Source organism: Vulpes lagopus, chromosome 14, assembly GCF_018345385.1.
Source record: "Vulpes lagopus strain Blue_001 chromosome 14, ASM1834538v1, whole genome shotgun sequence".
In the NCBI taxonomy this organism is placed as follows: domain Eukaryota; kingdom Metazoa; phylum Chordata; class Mammalia; order Carnivora; family Canidae; genus Vulpes; species Vulpes lagopus.
In genome coordinates, this window is record NC_054837.1 from 10217534 (window position 1) to 10233999 (window position 16466).

The 16466-nt window shown below is 57.8% G+C and overlaps 2 protein-coding genes across 6 annotated transcripts in view; one reads left to right on the plus strand and one right to left on the minus strand.

The window, feature by feature from the left end:
* SMARCB1 (SWI/SNF related, matrix associated, actin dependent regulator of chromatin, subfamily b, member 1) overlaps nucleotides 1-11075 on the plus strand; it is a 36696-nt gene extending 25621 nt beyond the window's left edge. For both annotated transcript variants that reach the window (XM_041728451.1, XM_041728452.1), the window contains exons 7-9: nucleotides 2301-2491; nucleotides 10197-10328; nucleotides 10741-11075. In XM_041728451.1, coding sequence (XP_041584385.1) covers nucleotides 2301-2491; nucleotides 10197-10328; nucleotides 10741-10780 — 363 coding nt within the window. In that variant the 3' untranslated portion in view covers nucleotides 10781-11075. The remainder of the gene's footprint in view (nucleotides 1-2300; nucleotides 2492-10196; nucleotides 10329-10740) is intronic.
* Nucleotides 11072-16286, minus strand: DERL3 (derlin 3). Of its 4 annotated transcripts, none has more exons than XM_041728460.1 (7): nucleotides 15460-16286; nucleotides 15283-15348; nucleotides 15128-15201; nucleotides 14897-14990; nucleotides 14271-14466; nucleotides 13634-13724; nucleotides 11072-11743 (listed from the first exon to the last, which is right to left on the minus strand). In XM_041728460.1, exons 1-7 carry the CDS (start codon nucleotides 15550-15552, stop codon nucleotides 11725-11727), a joined length of 633 nt encoding a protein of 210 aa, XP_041584394.1. In that variant the 5' UTR covers nucleotides 15553-16286; the 3' UTR covers nucleotides 11072-11724. The 4 variants fall into 4 exon arrangements, 3 of the variants coding, with proteins under 3 accessions (XP_041584394.1, XP_041584393.1, XP_041584392.1); XM_041728459.1 differs by lacking the exon at nucleotides 11072-11743 and adding an exon at nucleotides 13293-13528 and having other exon boundaries at nucleotides 15283-15345; XM_041728458.1 differs by lacking the exon at nucleotides 11072-11743 and adding an exon at nucleotides 13293-13528.
* Between the last annotated feature and the right edge of the window lie 180 nt (nucleotides 16287-16466).

Sequence of the window (16466 nt, forward strand, 5' to 3'; positions counted from 1 at the left end):
CAATCCCGCCTGTCATTCCCACCCTCGAGGTGCATTTCCTGCCCGGCTCTAACACGAGGGCTCCATGACACTAAGGCTGGACACGGCCCAGAGAAGCTCTGCTGCTGTGTTTATCAGGTCAGAACCCTCATGGGCTTATGGCTGCGGGGACAGTGCATACCTTGTAGGCATTGGAAACTGAAGGTCACACCAAGGTTTGGGTCAAGGGAACTCAAGGAGAGCTGGGTTCTTCCTTGAGGATATTCTTTGTTCTCTGGCTCCTGGGACATAGTGGAGGACAGGGATCTTTGCTGTGGTGGCACCTGAGGAGTGTCTTCACAAAGTGGTGCCTTAGCATGGAACAGCCACTTAAAACAGATTTTTTGGGGGGGACTCTGGGACTATAGCCCAGACCTGGATGCCTTTACCAGGGCACTTAGCACTGGTTGGCTGTGTTTCGTTTCAGGGGTTTGGGGGGCTCAGTGCTTCTCACAAGTCAAGCGATCAGGCTCTTCACAGCTGGCCGGGCCCTGCCTGTGCAGGTGTATGTGGTGATAAGGGGTGGTGGTTGGGGAGGGGGTGGAGTCTGGCCCCAGTGCAGTACACCCCCTCAGGGGTCCTGGCCCTGCCCCATCTCTGGGCCCACTGAGAGTCCAGCTCCTCAGCACCCCCCGAATCCCCACTGCTTCTTGGCTTCCTCCAGCAGAGGTCTCAGTGGCAGCCAGTGTCTCTTCTCTGCTCAGAACACTCCACAGACCTCCCAGATCCCTTTGTGGAAATTGGAGCCCTTAGGACAGCCTCAGGCCTAACTCTGCCCAGGACCCTTCTCTCTAAGGAGCCGCATGTCCTGCTGTCTGCCCATTTTGTTCTTCCTAAAATGCTGTCTCCCTGAGGAGGCAATCTTGGGCCTCCTGGCTAACATGGCCTCCTGTGTGCTTTCCAGCTGTCCCCTCATTTTCCCTTTAGGCCCTGGCCAAATAGGCCATGTACCTCCCATTCACATATTTGACATGCTTGAGTGTCTCTCCCCCAACTGGAATGTCAACCAATGAAGATGGCTTTTTGTCGGAGAGACTCACATTGCGTTCCCTGTGCCTCTCTTGATAGGCCCACACTCTGTATTTTTTAATAGATGCAAGCATTCTTGACCCAATTAATGGCAGGGGACTGACAGCCCAGGCCACATGGCGCCGCCTGGTGGCGGAGAGGACTGCTGCTCTTGTACCCAGGGCAGGGCTTGCTGGGGCTGGCTGTGAACAACTACACTTGTCGGTCCTGTTGGGTCCCGTTTGATGTTTTTCTGTGGGCTGCCTGCTGCTTGACGTCTCCTTGGTTCCAGCATGCCCTCAGGGCTCATGGGCCTTGGTTTCCTGCAAGAAGGGGCAGCTCTTCCGTTCCGCAAACTGTCATTGGTCACCCAGTGTGAGCGAAACACGGAAATGGGAAAGGACAGGGGCCTCATTTACAGCGAGTGAAAAGTGGTGTGTAGGGTCCAGAGGTTCAGAGCTTCATGAACGGGGACAGGGAGTGAGATCCCACGCTTTGCTGAAGGCAGCGGGAAGGACCCACCCTGCATGGAGTGGGCCCTGAGCAGTGGCCACCTTTAGCGTTGTCTTCAAAACCTGAGCACACAGCGATAGTAGGTGAAAGGGCCGGTGCACTGTGGCCTGTTCACTTGGGGAGCAGTGAGGGGCGGTCCCAGCCATGTAGCCATTGGCAGAGCCTCGTGGACACAGTGCCCAGTGAACACAGCCAGACAGACCCTGGAGTGTCCTTCCTGTGTGACTCATTGACGCCCAGTTGCAGAGCAGTCCTGCTCATCTGCTGGATGAGGAGTAAAGATGGTGGTTCTGAATGCAGGTGTCATGGGGAGCTCCTGGGGCGCAGGCTATGTTCCATTGTGGTCTGGGTGCTGCACAGGCAAGGCCTGGACTGGCTACAGGTTGCACGTCAGCAGAATGTCTGCTGGGAGTGTGGTAGGCGGGCCGGCCGTGGGCCTCTGCTGCCCACCCAGGCTTTACCTGCACCCTTGTGGGCTATTCACGTGGGGCGATCACACCTACTAGTAAGATGGGTGACTGTGCCAGGTCTTAAGCCAGAGCCCGTTGTGGCAATCCCAGCAGGCGTTGGTGTCATCTCTTGTTCTGGACGGGGACCTGTGGCCAGAAGGACGAGGGGTAGCCCTGGTCTCAGCTAGTGAGTGGTGGGCAGGGTCCAGGCTGGCCTGGCGGCTCCCCGCCGGACTGTCTCACCTCTTGGAGGCCTCTGAGGTTGGCATGGTTCTGTCCCTTCTCACTTGTGTTCTTCGGTTCTTGCCCCAGCTGAACATCCATGTGGGGAACATTTCGCTGGTGGACCAGTTTGAGTGGGACATGTCAGAGAAGGAGAACTCACCTGAGAAATTCGCCCTGAAGCTGTGCTCAGAGCTGGGCCTGGGTGGGGAGTTCGTCACCACCATTGCATACAGCATCCGGGGCCAGCTGAGCTGGCATCAGAAGACCTACGCCTTCAGGTAGGAGACCAGCTGAGCCCCTCCCTCATTCTTCTCTAATCCCGTTTTGGGGAAAAGACAGCTCCCTGTGCGTGGTGATGCCTTTGGTCTCTCTGGAGCCTCGGCCAGCTCAGCGGCCCTTTGTGGACTCATTCCTCCTGCCTCGTGTATCTCCATAGCAGGGCTCCCCATCCTCATCATGGTGCGGGGGGGGGGTGATGTATCTGCCTTCTCCACACCCCACAGCCCCCTCCCCCCGCCGCCAGGGCCACATGCTGCTGCCAGCAGCCCCTCCACGGTATTCCTGCCCCACTGCCTCTGCACTCTTGCCTCTGTCAGGGATGGGTCACCCACCCCAGGATTTGTCATCTGACGGACTTGCCTTCTGTCTCAAACAAGGGCTGCTCCAAACAGCCCACTCCAGCTCGTGAGAATCAGGGGATCTCCAGCACTTTCTTTTATGATTCTGTTTAGCAATCAGTAAGTCAGAGACTAGTTGAGCACCCATGTTGGCTGGACCCTGTACTGGCAGCCATGGAAGATAAAGAGCCACATCCAAGCTGCCTGTGAAGGTGGAAGTAGAAGCAGAACATTCCAGTCCAGGATCCTGTGTGCCGGTGTGGGGGTGGACCATGGGACGAGGGCTTCTGGAGAAGCAGACATGCCTTTCCCGTTGATGGTGGCCCCAGAGTGCGCAGTGTGGGCCTGGTGGGAGGTGGGAGTTGGCAAGTGTTAACTAGTAGTAGAGCTTGCCCGCCTCAGGACTGTTCCCCCATAACCAGCCCTGTTCCCTGAGCTCCTCTTCCACTTGGGAAAGTGTAGTCTGGGGGTGGTGCTGAGTATCCCTCCATCAAAACAGGATGTTAGGATTTATGCTGTTCATCAAACTGTCATCGTCTACATTTGGCGATCATTACTCAGGGACCACAGCTTAAAATGGCACATACGGAGCAAGTACGAAGGTCTTTTTGGAAAGATAGGACAGATGATGGAGCTCGTGAGTATGTTTGTGTCTCAGCTGATTTTCCCAGAAATCCCAGGAGACTGCTTTCTTACTGTTTCCTGTAAATCTGAGCAAGAGAGAAGGAATGACCATACACTTTCAGGGCTTGAGATCATGGCCCTGGGAAACCACTGAGTTCTGTGGGGGTCCAAGCACCGCCTGTGCTCCTGACATCCGGCTAGGACAGCACATGTGTCACCTCGTGTAACCCCTCAGCTGCTCTACCGACCAGGTGGTCCTGCTTCCCAGAGTCCAGGCCTTGGGAGGAGGCATCAATGAGCCACCGTGTGGTGGTGTCTGGCTCTCATGAAATCCTGCTTGAGGTTGGCTGTGTGTGTCCAGGCATGCTAAGCTTGAGCCAAGGCCAGTGGGCCCAAAGACCAGTCTGGGGTGATCTTGCTTCCTGGAGTATGCCCTGAGGTCCTGGGAAGTGGTGATGTGGTACAGGTAATGAGAGTGACATCGACCCCAGATACCTCATCCCCCAGATGCCGATTGAGTCAGAATCCATGTTCTGATTGGCAGATGCTGGGGGTGGGGGTGTGGGAGGGTTATGCAGCTCAAAGCAGCAGGACCTGGAGGATGTAGGCACATGGGGCAGCATCCCTCCTGCTCTGATCCGGGAGTGATCTGAGCCATCCTAAAGCCTTTGTCAAGCTTCAGGATATCAGCAGTGTGCCAGACAGCTCCAGAGCAGGCCCCTGTCAGGAGTGCCTGGTGGTAGCAGGTCCTGACTTCCAGATGATCCCCCACCCCCACCCCTGTCTCAGAAGCCACTCAGTCATTCCAGTTGGGAGGACGGGGGCGTCACAGAGCTCTGTTCACTGCAGTCCAGAGTGCTGAGCGCTCAGGTGTCACATCTTCAGGATGGCAGGCAGGGCCGCTTACTGGGGATGGGGATAAGCACGCATCCCCCCGCCAGCAGCCCAGGCCCGCCAGGCAGGAGGGACACAGCCAGCCTGGGATCGGGGAGGCAGCTCCAGCGCCTCCTTTTTGCATCAGGATGGCTACCTGTGTTTTCCCAGCTGACCAGGCCTCATCAGCTCCTTACACTAGGCGTGGCCTGTTGTGTGTACTGTGTGTGGTCTGAGCAACCAGATGCACTAGAGAGAACTTGCAAGACAGGGAGGGGAGCTTAGGGTCAGAGGCTGGCTTGTTACACGCTTCATCGTCCAGGGAACAAAACTGTGGCCTTCTAAGGCAAGCAAGGGAGGGGATTGCAGTTTGATCCTGCCCCACATTATCGCCGCCGCACCACGCCATCCCAGGAGCTCACACTGCTCTTGACTCTCCCCAGGGAGACCAGTGTCAGCCCTTCTCTCTGGGCCACTCCCCAGGGGAAGTTGAATGAGCTGCATGTGCCCAGGGCCAGGGGCCACTGGTCCGTGGAAGGCGGGACCAGGAGCCCCCGCCTGGTCTCTGCTGCACAACAGCTTGGCAACTGCTAAGTCACATGACTCCTTAAAAGGGGCTTTAAATCCTGGGCCTCCATCATCCCGTGTTGTAAATGCATGTGATATAATTATATGTAAATTGTGAATTCCCACAAGCTGGTCCTGTCTGTCTCCCCAAAGACCAAGCTAGCGTCTTGGACCGAGGACCAAACCAGTGCCATCCTCGACAATGGTGGCATTGAGTTGTGTCCACAGTGGAGCAAGGCGAGCTGCTAGTCACAGGATATGTGTGAGCAGAGGCAAAACGCCCACAAACAAGTCAGGAGAGGCAGGGCAGAGAAGAGGCTGCTTCCCTTCAGCTGTGGGACTGGCAAGACTGATGTGGACAAGCGTGAGGAGGGGCCCTGGCATGTGGCAAATAGATTAAAGGCCTTAAGCTCCTAGAGGAGAGCTGAACCAGGACGACATAGAGATGTCCAGGGGCCAGCAGGATGGAGCAAAGACAGTGAGTTGTAGGAGGGGGACAGGGTTCCGCCACGGGAAGGGCTGGGCTGAGCATAGCATGTGAGGGTGTCAGACATTCACCCTGTGAGCTGCTGCCTTGAGGAGAGTTACATCAGTAGAGTTACTGGCACCTCCTCTAGGCCAGCTCTGTGCCTGTGGCTGGGGACAGAGAAAAAACAGTACCCTGTCTAGGAGAGGAGACTTGTGTGCGACTGCCAAAGGTTATCAGAGGCTGCAGCATGGGGTGAGGTAGCCAGGCAGGCTGGGGGGAAGCTGGAGACAGGCAAAGGGTCAGGAAATCTGGCCACTGGGCCTGATGGGGGACAGAAAGGTATCGTCCCTGGCACAGATCAGTGTGGGGAGACACCGGGGTCATTTTGGACTTGCTGACTGTGAGCCACAGAGGTTACTCCTGGAACTCTGTCCACCTGACTAGAGCAGGGCTTGCTTGCCTGCTTGTCCTTTTTTATAACAGCTTCCTTGAGGTGTGATGTGCATTTGGTACGGCCCTCTGACCTAGCGCCAGCTGTTCGGTGCTTTATAGGATCTGCAGAGGCACAGCCCTCACGGTTTGAGACAATTTCCATCATCCCAAAGGAAGCTTCTCCCCCTTTACCAGCCATCGCCCTGCCCCCACTGCTCTCAGCCCTGGGCAATTACTGATCTGCTTTCCATCGAGTTGCCTGTTCTGGGTACTCAGTATAAATAGAAATCATAGAGCACATGGTCTTTTGTGGCTGGCTCCTTAGTGTCACGTCTCCCTGTGGGAGCCTGTATCCGAGTTTCATTCCTTTTTGTGGCTGAGGAATATTCCATCATACAGTTGGACCATATTTTATTTACCCAGCCAGCAGGTGATGGACAGTTGCGTTGTCACTTTTTGGCTGTTAACAGTAGTGCTGTGAGCATTCATGTACAAGTTTCTGTTTGAACACCTGTTTTCAATGCTTTGGGTAGATACCTAGGAGTGGAGTTGCTGGGTCGCGTGGTAGCTATGTTTAGCATTCGGAGGGACTACCCGACTGCTTTCCAAAGGAGCCACACTATTTTACTTCCTGCCAGCAGAGCCAGGCTTCTGGTCCCTCTGCATTCTTGCCAGCATTTGTTATCTGACTTCTTGATTCTAGCCATCCTAGAGGAGGAAGGAGTGGGATCTTGTGGTTTTGATTTGCTTCTCCCTGATGACTAATGACATTGAGCATCTTGGGTGCCATTGAGCACCTATCACCTTTGGAAAAATGGCTACTCAGGTCCCCTGTTTTTTATTTGGGTCACTTGTATTTTTATTATTGAGTTGTATTTCATTATTGAGTTGTAAGTGTTCTTTATATATTCTAGATACAAGCTCCATATCAGAGATGTGATTTGCAGATATTTCCTCCTACTTTGCAGGTTGTCTTTGCACTTTCATGACAGTGTCCTTTGAAACACAAAATTTTTTTTTTTTTTTTAATGATAGTCACACACAGAGAGAGAGAGAGAGAGAGAGAGAGGCAGAGACACAAGCAGGCTCCATGCACCGGGAGCCCAACGTGGGATTCGATCCCGGGTCTCCAGGATCGCGCCCTGGGCCAAAGGCAGGCGCCAAACCGCTGCGCCACTGAGGGATCCCTTTTTTTAAGATTTTATTTTTAATCTCAACACCCAACGTGGGGCCCAAACTCACAACCCCGAGATCAAGCTCCACCAACTGAGCCAGCCAGGCGCCCCTACCTATGCTCTAAAAAGCATTACAAAATGTGATACCCACGTGCTCGCTTCGGCAGCACATATACTAAAATTAATGTGATACCCACAAAACCACTGCCTAATCCAGCAGGTCATCTTGTCCTAATGCCATTTGTTGGAAAGATTGGTCTTTCCCGTGGTGTGGACTTTGGCACCACTGACAAGTCAGTTGACCATAAAAAGGATGATGTTAGGTTTTGTCTCCCCCTTCTCTCTGTTGAGTGGCCATGGACAAGTCATTTTCCTCAAAGGCTCTGTCTTCCTCGTCTGTGGAGTGGGCATAGTTGTGCTGCTTGACAGGCATTTTGTATCACGTGAGGGCATAAAAGTGAGGTCACACAGAGAGAACTCTACAAGCTGCACCACAGACACTCTCTCACCTCAGCCACAGCCTTCCCTGCCTGGGCTCTGCGTCCCCACCTGGATTCTGCAGGGGGGTAGGAGTATCTGGGATCCCATGTAGCCTTGAAGCCATGATGCACAATCTCCTCAGACGAGTGGGAGACAAGGTGGCTCCCCCGCCTCTGTGTTTGTCCCAAACCCGAAGCAGGCCTGCTGGCTCCTGGCCCATTCTTACAGGGTTGGATAGAGCAGTTCTTATTTTAGAACAAACCCACTGGAGTGGAATCTTCCCAGAGCCAAAGGGAGGTAAACAAAGGGGCCTCCAGGACCTACTCACGAGCTTTTGTTTAAATTAAGAGGAAAACATGTTTTGCTCCCTTCCGCGTGGGCTTGGCGCCTTTCATGTCTGTCCTCCCGAGGAAGGCGGCTGGGAGCCCTTGAGGTGAGGGATGATGTTTGGGTCTGTGGCTGGGTGGTTCAGCATTGCCAAACCACTGCACTGGCTGTGGAACCCCTGTCAGGAGCTGCTGAGGAGGGTTGGCCCCAGGATACTGCAGGCGGGGGCTTGGCACTTCCCCTGTCACTGGCCTCTGAGTCACCGGCTCTGGCTTGGGCATTGGGGGCTAGCTCCGGCAGCAAGAGGTGAGCCCCACTTCTGCAGAGGAGCCAAGGTAGCCCTGGGTGGCTGGTGATGGCCTCAGTCCATGCACTGGGCTGTGCCCCGTCTGCTCACAGTCCTTGAGACGCCAGGATGAGGAGAGGAGCACGAGGGAGGCCAGAACATACCAGCTGGCAGCATGAGGAGCAGGGCCTCTAGTCGGGCCTGGGTGGATGACCCTCTCCAATGGGCCACACACAGCCTTGGGCACAAGCTATAGGGAGACCGTGTGAACAAGGCTCCTGGTCCCTAGACATACATTGGCTCAGTGGACATACATTGGCTGCTTTAAATAACAGTAATCTTCTGAAAAGCTCTCACAGCCACAATATTGTTCCTTTTTTCCAAATGAAGTATCAAAACCCAGGCTGTCCGGTCAGGTCCTCTGGGTGCCTCCCCTGGGCTCTGCCTGCCTTTACTCTGCCCAGAGCGAACTGAGTCTTGCAAGGCTCCAGGCTGCAACTGGGCAGACATCTGACAGGGCTGCAGGGGAGCAGGGCTGGCCTTCTGGGGGCTGCCGAGCCTCGGGAGGCAGGTGCAGGCTGCCCAGCTGGAGCAGAGAGAAAAGGGACTGATGAGGCCGGGGTGATGATGGTGGGAAGAGGGTGGGAGAGATCACTGTTAGGACTATGCTCTGAGGCCTGGCTCCCAGGCCAGGAGTTGGAGCGTCAGCTCTGAAGCATCCTTGCCTCTTCAGCCTCCTGTCGCACAAGCTTCCAAGGCCCAGGGAGCTGACAGCTCAGCTGTGTCCTCCCTCCCCTGACACTCCTTTTTTTTTCTTTTGTTAAAAATTTATTTATTTATTTATTTATGATAGACATAGGAAGAGAGAGAGAGGGGCAGAGACACAGGCAGAAGGAGAAGCAGGCTCCATGCAGGGAGCCCGACGCAGGACTCGATCCCGGGACTGCAGGATCGCGCCCTGGGCCAAAGGCAGGCACTAAACCGCTGAGCCACCTGAGGATCCCCTCCCCTGGCACTCCTGTGTGTATCTCCCCCACCCCTACCTCCACCCCCACCGCTGTGTCTCCTTAGCAAGAGGGTGCACAGGTGGCCATCCGGGTGGCCATCGAGGGGCCGTGGAGTGATCAGGGGACAAGGGTCCCAGGCTTAGCTGTCTGCCTTAAGCAAATAGGCCAGCTCTCTGGAGTTTAGTTGGGCCAGTGAAATGCACTGAGGGGCAAGTGTATGGAATATTCAGGAGCAGGTCAGCCCAGCAGCCTTCTGTGATGAGGTATCAAGGCTAGTGGGTCTCGGCCCCGGGCACAGAGTGGGGCCGACCGCCCTCCCCTGCCTCCCCAGTGCCCTGGTCACAGGGAACCACCTCTGCTGGGAGCGCCCTGCCCAGGCTTCAGACCAGAGACAGCAGGGGCCTGCTTAAGAGTGCTTGGAAGAGAAGCTGTTGTTGTGGGGGATCCCCCCACCATGTCCTGGCATTTCCTTTTTCTTTTTTTCTTTTTTTAAGATTGATTGATTTATGATAGAGAGGCAGAGACACAGGAGAAGAGAGAAGCAGGCTCCATGCCGGGAGCCCGATGTGGGACTCGATCCTGGGACTCCAGGATCAAGCCCTGGGCCAAAGGCAGACACTAAACCACTGAGCCACCCAGAGATCCCTTCATTTTTTTTTAATGTGAAATCTCAAAGGAATTTTTTTTTTAAGATTTATTTTATTTATGTATTCATGAGAGACAGAGAGAGAGGCAGAGACATAGGCAGAGGGAGAAGCAGGCTCCATACAGGGAGCCCGACGTGGGACTCGATCCCCAGTGTCCAGGATCATACTCTGGGCTGAAGGTGGTGCTAAACCACTGAGCCACCTGGGCTGCCCGGACCTGGCATTTCCAGGGACTGTGCCTTGAGGTTCAGGTGACAGGTGGATGACTGGGCCACTCCTGTCAGGAGTGCTGTTCTGAGGAGCCGGGCATGGAAATGGCCAGTGGGGAGGAGGCAGAGGAGGTAGCAGGAAAGGCCTGGGCCTTCCTGCCATGTGCTGGCTCCAGTGCTCTAACAGGGGGTGGCCACTGGTGTCTGGGGGGCCTTTCTAGCTGCTACTCTGTGAACCAGCAGTTACCACCCCCCATCCCTGGCCCACAGTGAGAACCCCCTCCCCACGGTGGAGATTGCCATCCGGAACACAGGTGATGCTGACCAGTGGTGCCCACTGCTGGAGACTCTGACAGATGCTGAGATGGAAAAGAAGATCCGCGACCAGGACAGGAACACAAGGTACCCCCCACCCCTCCAGGCCCCTTGAAGTTGGCTCTGCCCAAAGGCAATGTCTTGCAGGCAGAGGAGGGACCCAGTGACCCGGTTTCTGGGAGATGGGCCCTGGGTGATAAGTCCCAATGTAGCCCCTGGGTGGGTTTCCCTATGGGAAACAAAAGTAAGCCCTCAGATTGGGTCTGACCACCACCCAGACCTACCTACCTGGAGCCCTGGAGAGGTGGGCTGGGTTGAGAGAGGGCAGCTCCAGGGCCTCGAGCAGCAGACAGGCTCAAGCAGAGCAAGGAGGCTGGGGATCCCCCCACCATGTCCTAGCTCTGTCCCCACTCCACTGGCTGCACTAGAATCCTTGGGGGAGGGCAGCCACTCAGGGCTGGAAGCTGGCTCCGGGTCACTGCCTACTCTCCTCCTGCAGGCGTATGAGGCGTCTTGCCAACACTGCCCCAGCCTGGTAACCGGCCCATTGGTGCATGGCTCCCACGGAGCGTTCAGAAGATCGGACCTCCTCTGCTTCATCTTCTGGCAAGGAGGAGGGAAAGGGACAGGCCGGGGCCATCCTGAGGAGTATGGGGCGTGGGGAGGGCTTCCAGTCATCCTCCCCTGGGCACACATTCCATTTGTTGGGCCCTAGTCGCCACCCAAGTCTCTGGTCAGAAAGAGGCCTCGTTTTTGAGTTGTGTTTTGTTTTTGTATAGGAGCCCCATGTAGGGCTAGCAACACTTTTTAAATAAAGACAACAGGTCATGTTCATTTTTTCAAAGTGGTAGCATAAAAAATAAGAATGGGCACAAGGAGCAGGGCATGGCTGGGGTGGTGTGTGGCCAAGGCTGGCATGCCAGCACGCTCGCCCTTCTCTGCCCGGGAGCCCCAGATGGACAAGTGGGAGCTAATAAGGCTGCATCCAAGGCCAGTCAGAGCACAATGCTGCTTTTCCTCAGGTCCCCCAGCCTGGCACCCACCTGCTGTGCCATGTCATACAGACGAGCAGAAGTGAAGTCATGAGGCTCACAGGGCAGGGGGCCCACTTACCTTTCAGTGAGAGCCCCCACCCCCACATCCCCTTTGCTTGGCCTTGTGGAGCAGCTTAGGCTTTCCTGCTGTCCTTGGGCTCTGCTGTGTCCAGGCTGTCGTACCTCCCCCTCCCCCCACCCCCACCAGGAGCATTGCTTCCCTGGAGCCCCTTGCAACAGCCGTGTCCTCTGTGGAGGCTCCAGGGGCATCACCAGCAGGGATGCCCGAGGGCCTGTGACTCGCTGTTTCAGCCATGGCCAATGTGCACCGCTCTTGACACACCTCCCAGCAGCAGGTGGTTGGGGCCAGCTCCACCTCTGGCTGGTGCCATGAGCCAGGCCAGCTCCTCTCTGTCAGGTCAGTCGTGAGGAATAAGGCACGTGGAGCATCATGCTGCCTGGTGCCAGCTGTGGGGTGATAAGGTGTGTTGAGAAGAAGGCATAGCCCTGGGCTTTGTCTCAGCTCTGCCCCCAATGAACTGCTTCTTGTCTAACATGGAAGTGTCCCCACTCCACAGAAGGGACGTGGGCTCCGTGAGGGTGGCATGTGTGGGTCTACTCACTGTGCCGAGCACTGGCTGGTGGACTGGGCACATAGCCAGTCTTACCAGAGAGAACAGGCCCAGACCTCCAGCCCTGGGCTGGTGCCTTCAGGTGCTGCCAGGTCTTCCCTGCAGGTCAGGGCTGCTCTGACCCCCAGGAGCCTGGCAGCGGCATGAGGCTCCTGGCTCCCAGTCTGAGTCCCACACTGGCCAAGGGCAGAGCTCTGAGTAGGAATTGGGGTCTTCACTGCCAGGGTAGATGCGCCTGGCCCTCGGGGCTGGGGGTCCTCTGATGTCCTGGGACATGACAGCTCCTGGCACCCAGGGAGTCTGTACTCAAGCCCCCTGCCCTTCATCCAGGAGTGCAACTTACTGGAGGCCCACACTTAGGAGACAGTTGGGCTTCATGTGAGGCCTTGAACAAAGAGGAAGATTCCAGGCCTGGGCTTCACTGGCCGTGGAGACAAGTGGGCTTCCTTGCTGAAGGGTTTGCTTGGTCGTGTGCCCCTACAACTGATGGGATGGAATGAATCCTTCCCACCTCAGCCCTTCTGGGTGGGCCGGTGCATCAGGCCCAGGGGCTGAGCCCTCACTTTGAGCACTCTTGGCCCACATTGCTGCAGAGCCAGCTGTGACTCCACAAGGTTTCCCTACAAAATTAAGGTCCGACTGCATGGTGAATACCTGTGTTTTCTGTGAACGTGACAACCTATGGCTGGAGGAGCCCTTATGCTTGCTGCTGATCATCCGGGAAAAATACCGTAATTCAGACGGGTCTAGGGCAATAAGGAAAGTTGGCCATTTTGTCTGGTGCCTGCTAGGGATCAGATCAGGCTCCCATGGTCCTCAGTTAAAAACATCAGGGAGAGAACTTTGTAGAACTCTGTCGCGATAAAAATTTCTCAAAGCTTTGTGGTCACAAGAAGGGCAAAGAACCCCATCCTGGCCCTGTGCTGCACCTGACCCCATGGAGCCTTGGCCAAGTCCATTAACTGCTAGAAAGTGGGGTAAAGGTCCACATGTTGTTGATGAGGGACAGGAAGAACCAAATGAGGCATCAGCCTGAGGGCTGCAGACTGGGCTTGGCATGACAGGGACATCCCAGCTAAGGAGACCTCGGCAGGTCCCTTGCTGCCTGGCAGGGAACAGAAATCCGTGCGGGTGGGATTTGCGTGAAGCTCCATTGAGGCACTGGCAAAGTTGGAGTGAGAACCCCAAGCTTATCTATAAGCTCAAAGCTGCTGGGGAACCTTGGGCAGGTTCTTGAGCCCCTCTGGGTCTCCCATCCTACCATCTACAGTTGGCCTGAGAGGGCAGGCCAGGCTTGGTGGCCTCAGGTCAAGGCCAACAGCACCTGCTCAGCATGGAAGGGTGTGGCCAGCCGAGGCAGGGAGCCAGTGCTGCGGGCAGAGAAATGCAGGTCATTCTGTTTATTTGGATTGGCCCTGAACACCAGCCCGGTCTCCAGGACAGGTTGCTCTCCCTGTAAGTGGGAGATAGGGGTGGGATGGAGGCCTGCCAGAGGCCAGGAAAACAGGCCCCTGGGGCTGGCCCTGGCCCTGGGTAGGGTCATTGCTGTAGGGGTCCTGGCTGCTCCTCCGGGAGGGGCAGGTAATTGGGATCTTCCTGTGGGGCATCCAGTAGCAGCTTCCTGTAGGGAGGGGCCTGCACTGAGCTGAGGCCAGCAGGGGTCCCCACTAGGGCAGGGAGCCATCTGAAGGAGGGTAAGGGGAGAAATGTCATCTCTAGCACTCACAGGAAGCGGGGGGTCAGCAGCAGCCTCTTGCCTCCAGGCTGGTTGGGGAAGACATCCTCTAGGAAGTAGTAAATGTGGCCCACCGCAATCCCTGTAGGAGAGCCAAGGACAGCTGAGGCCACCCTCCACAGTCCGGAGCCTGGGCCAGCATAGCCTGCTCCCCACCTCCATGCGCAGTTCTGGAGGCACAGCCAGGACAAGTAACCTCAGGCCCCACAGCATAAGTACCCATGACAACCTGCCAGATGTTCTGTACTGCCAGCCGAGGGTGAGGCCAGGGTTGACCCTGAAGGGCAGGCTTACCTGGCCCAGAAGTGGGCAGGACCTGGGGAGGGAAGGGCCTGAGAACATGGGAGAAATAGGAGCCAAAGCTGGAATCTTGACACCTATCCCCACCCTGGTGAGGACCCACATGAGCATCAGTACATCAGGCCTGAAGAAAGGAAGCTTGTAGCTGGCTGGCTAGTTCAAGGGGCCAGAAAAACAGAGGAGCTGGCGGGGCAGGAAGAGGGGGTGTGAGGACAGGTGAGAGATCCAGTGCTGGCGGGAGGGAGGGCTCTGGGACAGCGGCAGCCAGCCTGAGGCGGCAGGTGCCAGACCGCCTGTTTGGGGAGGGCAGGTGCACAGGCAGGCTCACCCAGCAGGTCCACGAGAATCGAGTTGCCCAGCAGCAGCGAGAAACCCATGAGCGCCCAGGGCAGGAATGGTGCATGGAAGGTGAGGAGGCCAAAGAAGTTGACCCTCACTCGGGGGTTGCGGCGGCTCCACACGTACACCAGCATGACTGTGAGGGCCTGGCCCAAGAAGAACAGGCTGCCCAGGAGCCCCAGCAGCTGAGCCAGAGTCAAGGTGTGTGTGTGTGGGGGGGGGGGCCTTCCCTGGTGCAGGTCTCAGCCCCTGCCCCGGACCCCTGGAATCCTCCCTCCTCCCCCCTATGTGCCACTCCCCGATCAAGATGTGCCCTTCCTATCGAGGCCACGCTGTGGCCTTCAGGCTCCACGTGATCCGTCCTGCTTGTCCTCTGGGCCCCAGCCTGCGGGCACCCCAGCTGGCTCTGCTGCACCCGGCCCTGTGGTGGTGTGTACGGCCTGGAGAGCTGGCGCTGGCATCCGGAGCTGAGCACATGATATATGCTAGATACATCCTGAGCTGCGGGGACCACCCTGTCCCCCTCCGGCCGGGGTGCCCATGTCGGCCCCATGGCCGACACAGGCTGGGCCCAGAGGCGCTGCGGCCTGAAGTTTCAGCGCCCGGGAAGGATACGGTCATGAGGATGCCCCCGAAGAGAAACATGAAGACGAAGTCAGCGGTGCGGCCGCGGAAGGAGCCCTCCTCCAGCATGCGGCAGTAGCGGAACCTGCGGCGTCCGTGAAGGAAGTGCCACCCAGCAGAGCCTCAGTTTCCCCGCTCCGGGCCTCCCGCAGCCCTGCGAGCCGCCCCCCAGCCCGGCGGGCCGCCCCACCCCGACGCCTGGGGCCGCGCGGCGCAGGATACACGAAAAGCATGTTGAAGAAGAAGCTGAATCCCAGGGGCCCGAAGAAGAGGAAGTTGGTGACGAGCCTCCAGACCTACGGGGACGGAGGAGAGGCGGGCTGTCAGGCGCGGGCCAGGCGGCCGGCCGACAGGTGCAACGGGCGGGGCAGCCTCACCTGGAACTTCCGGAAGACGAGATGCGGGTTGAAATAGAGCTGGAAGGGGCTGAGGAGCTCCAGCTGCTGCGGAACCAGGGGTGCGTCAGGTGCTGCTCCCGGAACCCAGCGGTCACCAAGGGGACACCCCTCCCGGCTGCAGCCGTGGAGACGCCCCCGCCCGCCCGGCCAGCTTACCACAGCAGCCGTGGTTAGGACGCAGGCCGCCGTGTAGGCCCGCGTCACCGCGGGCACCTGCAGGAACTCGGCCGCCAGCCCCTGCCACGCCATTGAACCTTCTCGGACACGCGTGGCCCAACCTGCGGCGCGCTCTTAAACCCGCCTCCAAGCCCCGCCTCGCTCCCGGCTTCGGCCAATGCGCGTCCTAGGCGCCGCGCGCCCAGGACGGGGGGAGGGGCCCTGGGCCGGGTCGCCAGTAGGAGGAGGCAGCGGGCGGCCGGGGGCGGGACAGGGGGGGTGGGCGGGTCAGGACTCGGGACCAAAGAGCGGGCCCCGCAGTGGAGCACGTGGCGGTTGTTGTGGTGCCGGCCTTGGCCACGCGGGAGAAGGTGCGGCCAGTGAGGAGCGCGGCTCTTCGCGGCCCGCCAGGGAGAGCCAATAGCGAGGGGCCACAGGCTCTGGGGGCGGGGCTAGGGCGCCTCCGCGGGCGGAGAGGAGACCGGAAGGGGCGGGGCCCGCTCGGAGTCCACCTGGCTGGCGGCCGCTCGGTCCCGCCTTTCCGGTCCCCGCCTGAGTTCCAGGGGGAGTGCCACCTGGCCCAGCACCGAGGACGCGCCCGGCACTGTGTCCGACCACCCCTCTTCCCGCCGCCGGCCACCTGACCCCCCGGCGACTCCCGCGGGGACTCTTCCCCGGAGCCCGCGTGCCCACCCGGGCCCTCGTCATTTTGACGGAAGAAACTCCTTCATTCATTCATTCATTCATTCAAGTCCACCGTTGATTGAACACCGACCGTGTGCCAGGGGCTTCCCTGGACGCGGGAGATCCAGCAGCCAATAGGACACAGGAGACAGGCAGTCCTAGGCCTGCGCTCAGTGAGAGCGGGTGTTCACCCGAGCTGGAGCTGCCGCGAATAACGCCAGGAGTGGGGAGGGTCGGTAGGGAGGGGTGATCTGGAGAGCCCCTTTGAAGAAGCGGCACGTGATTGTCACTTTAAAAGGTCCCTGTGGCTGCTGCAAGGACAG

Bases quoted from the DNA above. Each gene is read 5' to 3' on its own strand.
- DERL3 (XM_041728458.1), bottom strand. From the start codon at position 15,552: ATGGCGTGGCAGGGGCTGGCGGCCGAGTTCCTGCAGGTGCCCGCGGTG. The intron at 15,349-15,459 runs GTAAGCTGGCCG...CTGGTTCCGCAG, and splicing joins TCCTAACCACGGCTGCTGTG to CAGCTGGAGCTCCTCAGCCC. The intron at 15,202-15,282 runs GTGAGGCTGCCC...CCGTCCCCGTAG, and splicing joins TCGTCTTCCGGAAGTTCCAG to GTCTGGAGGCTCGTCACCAA.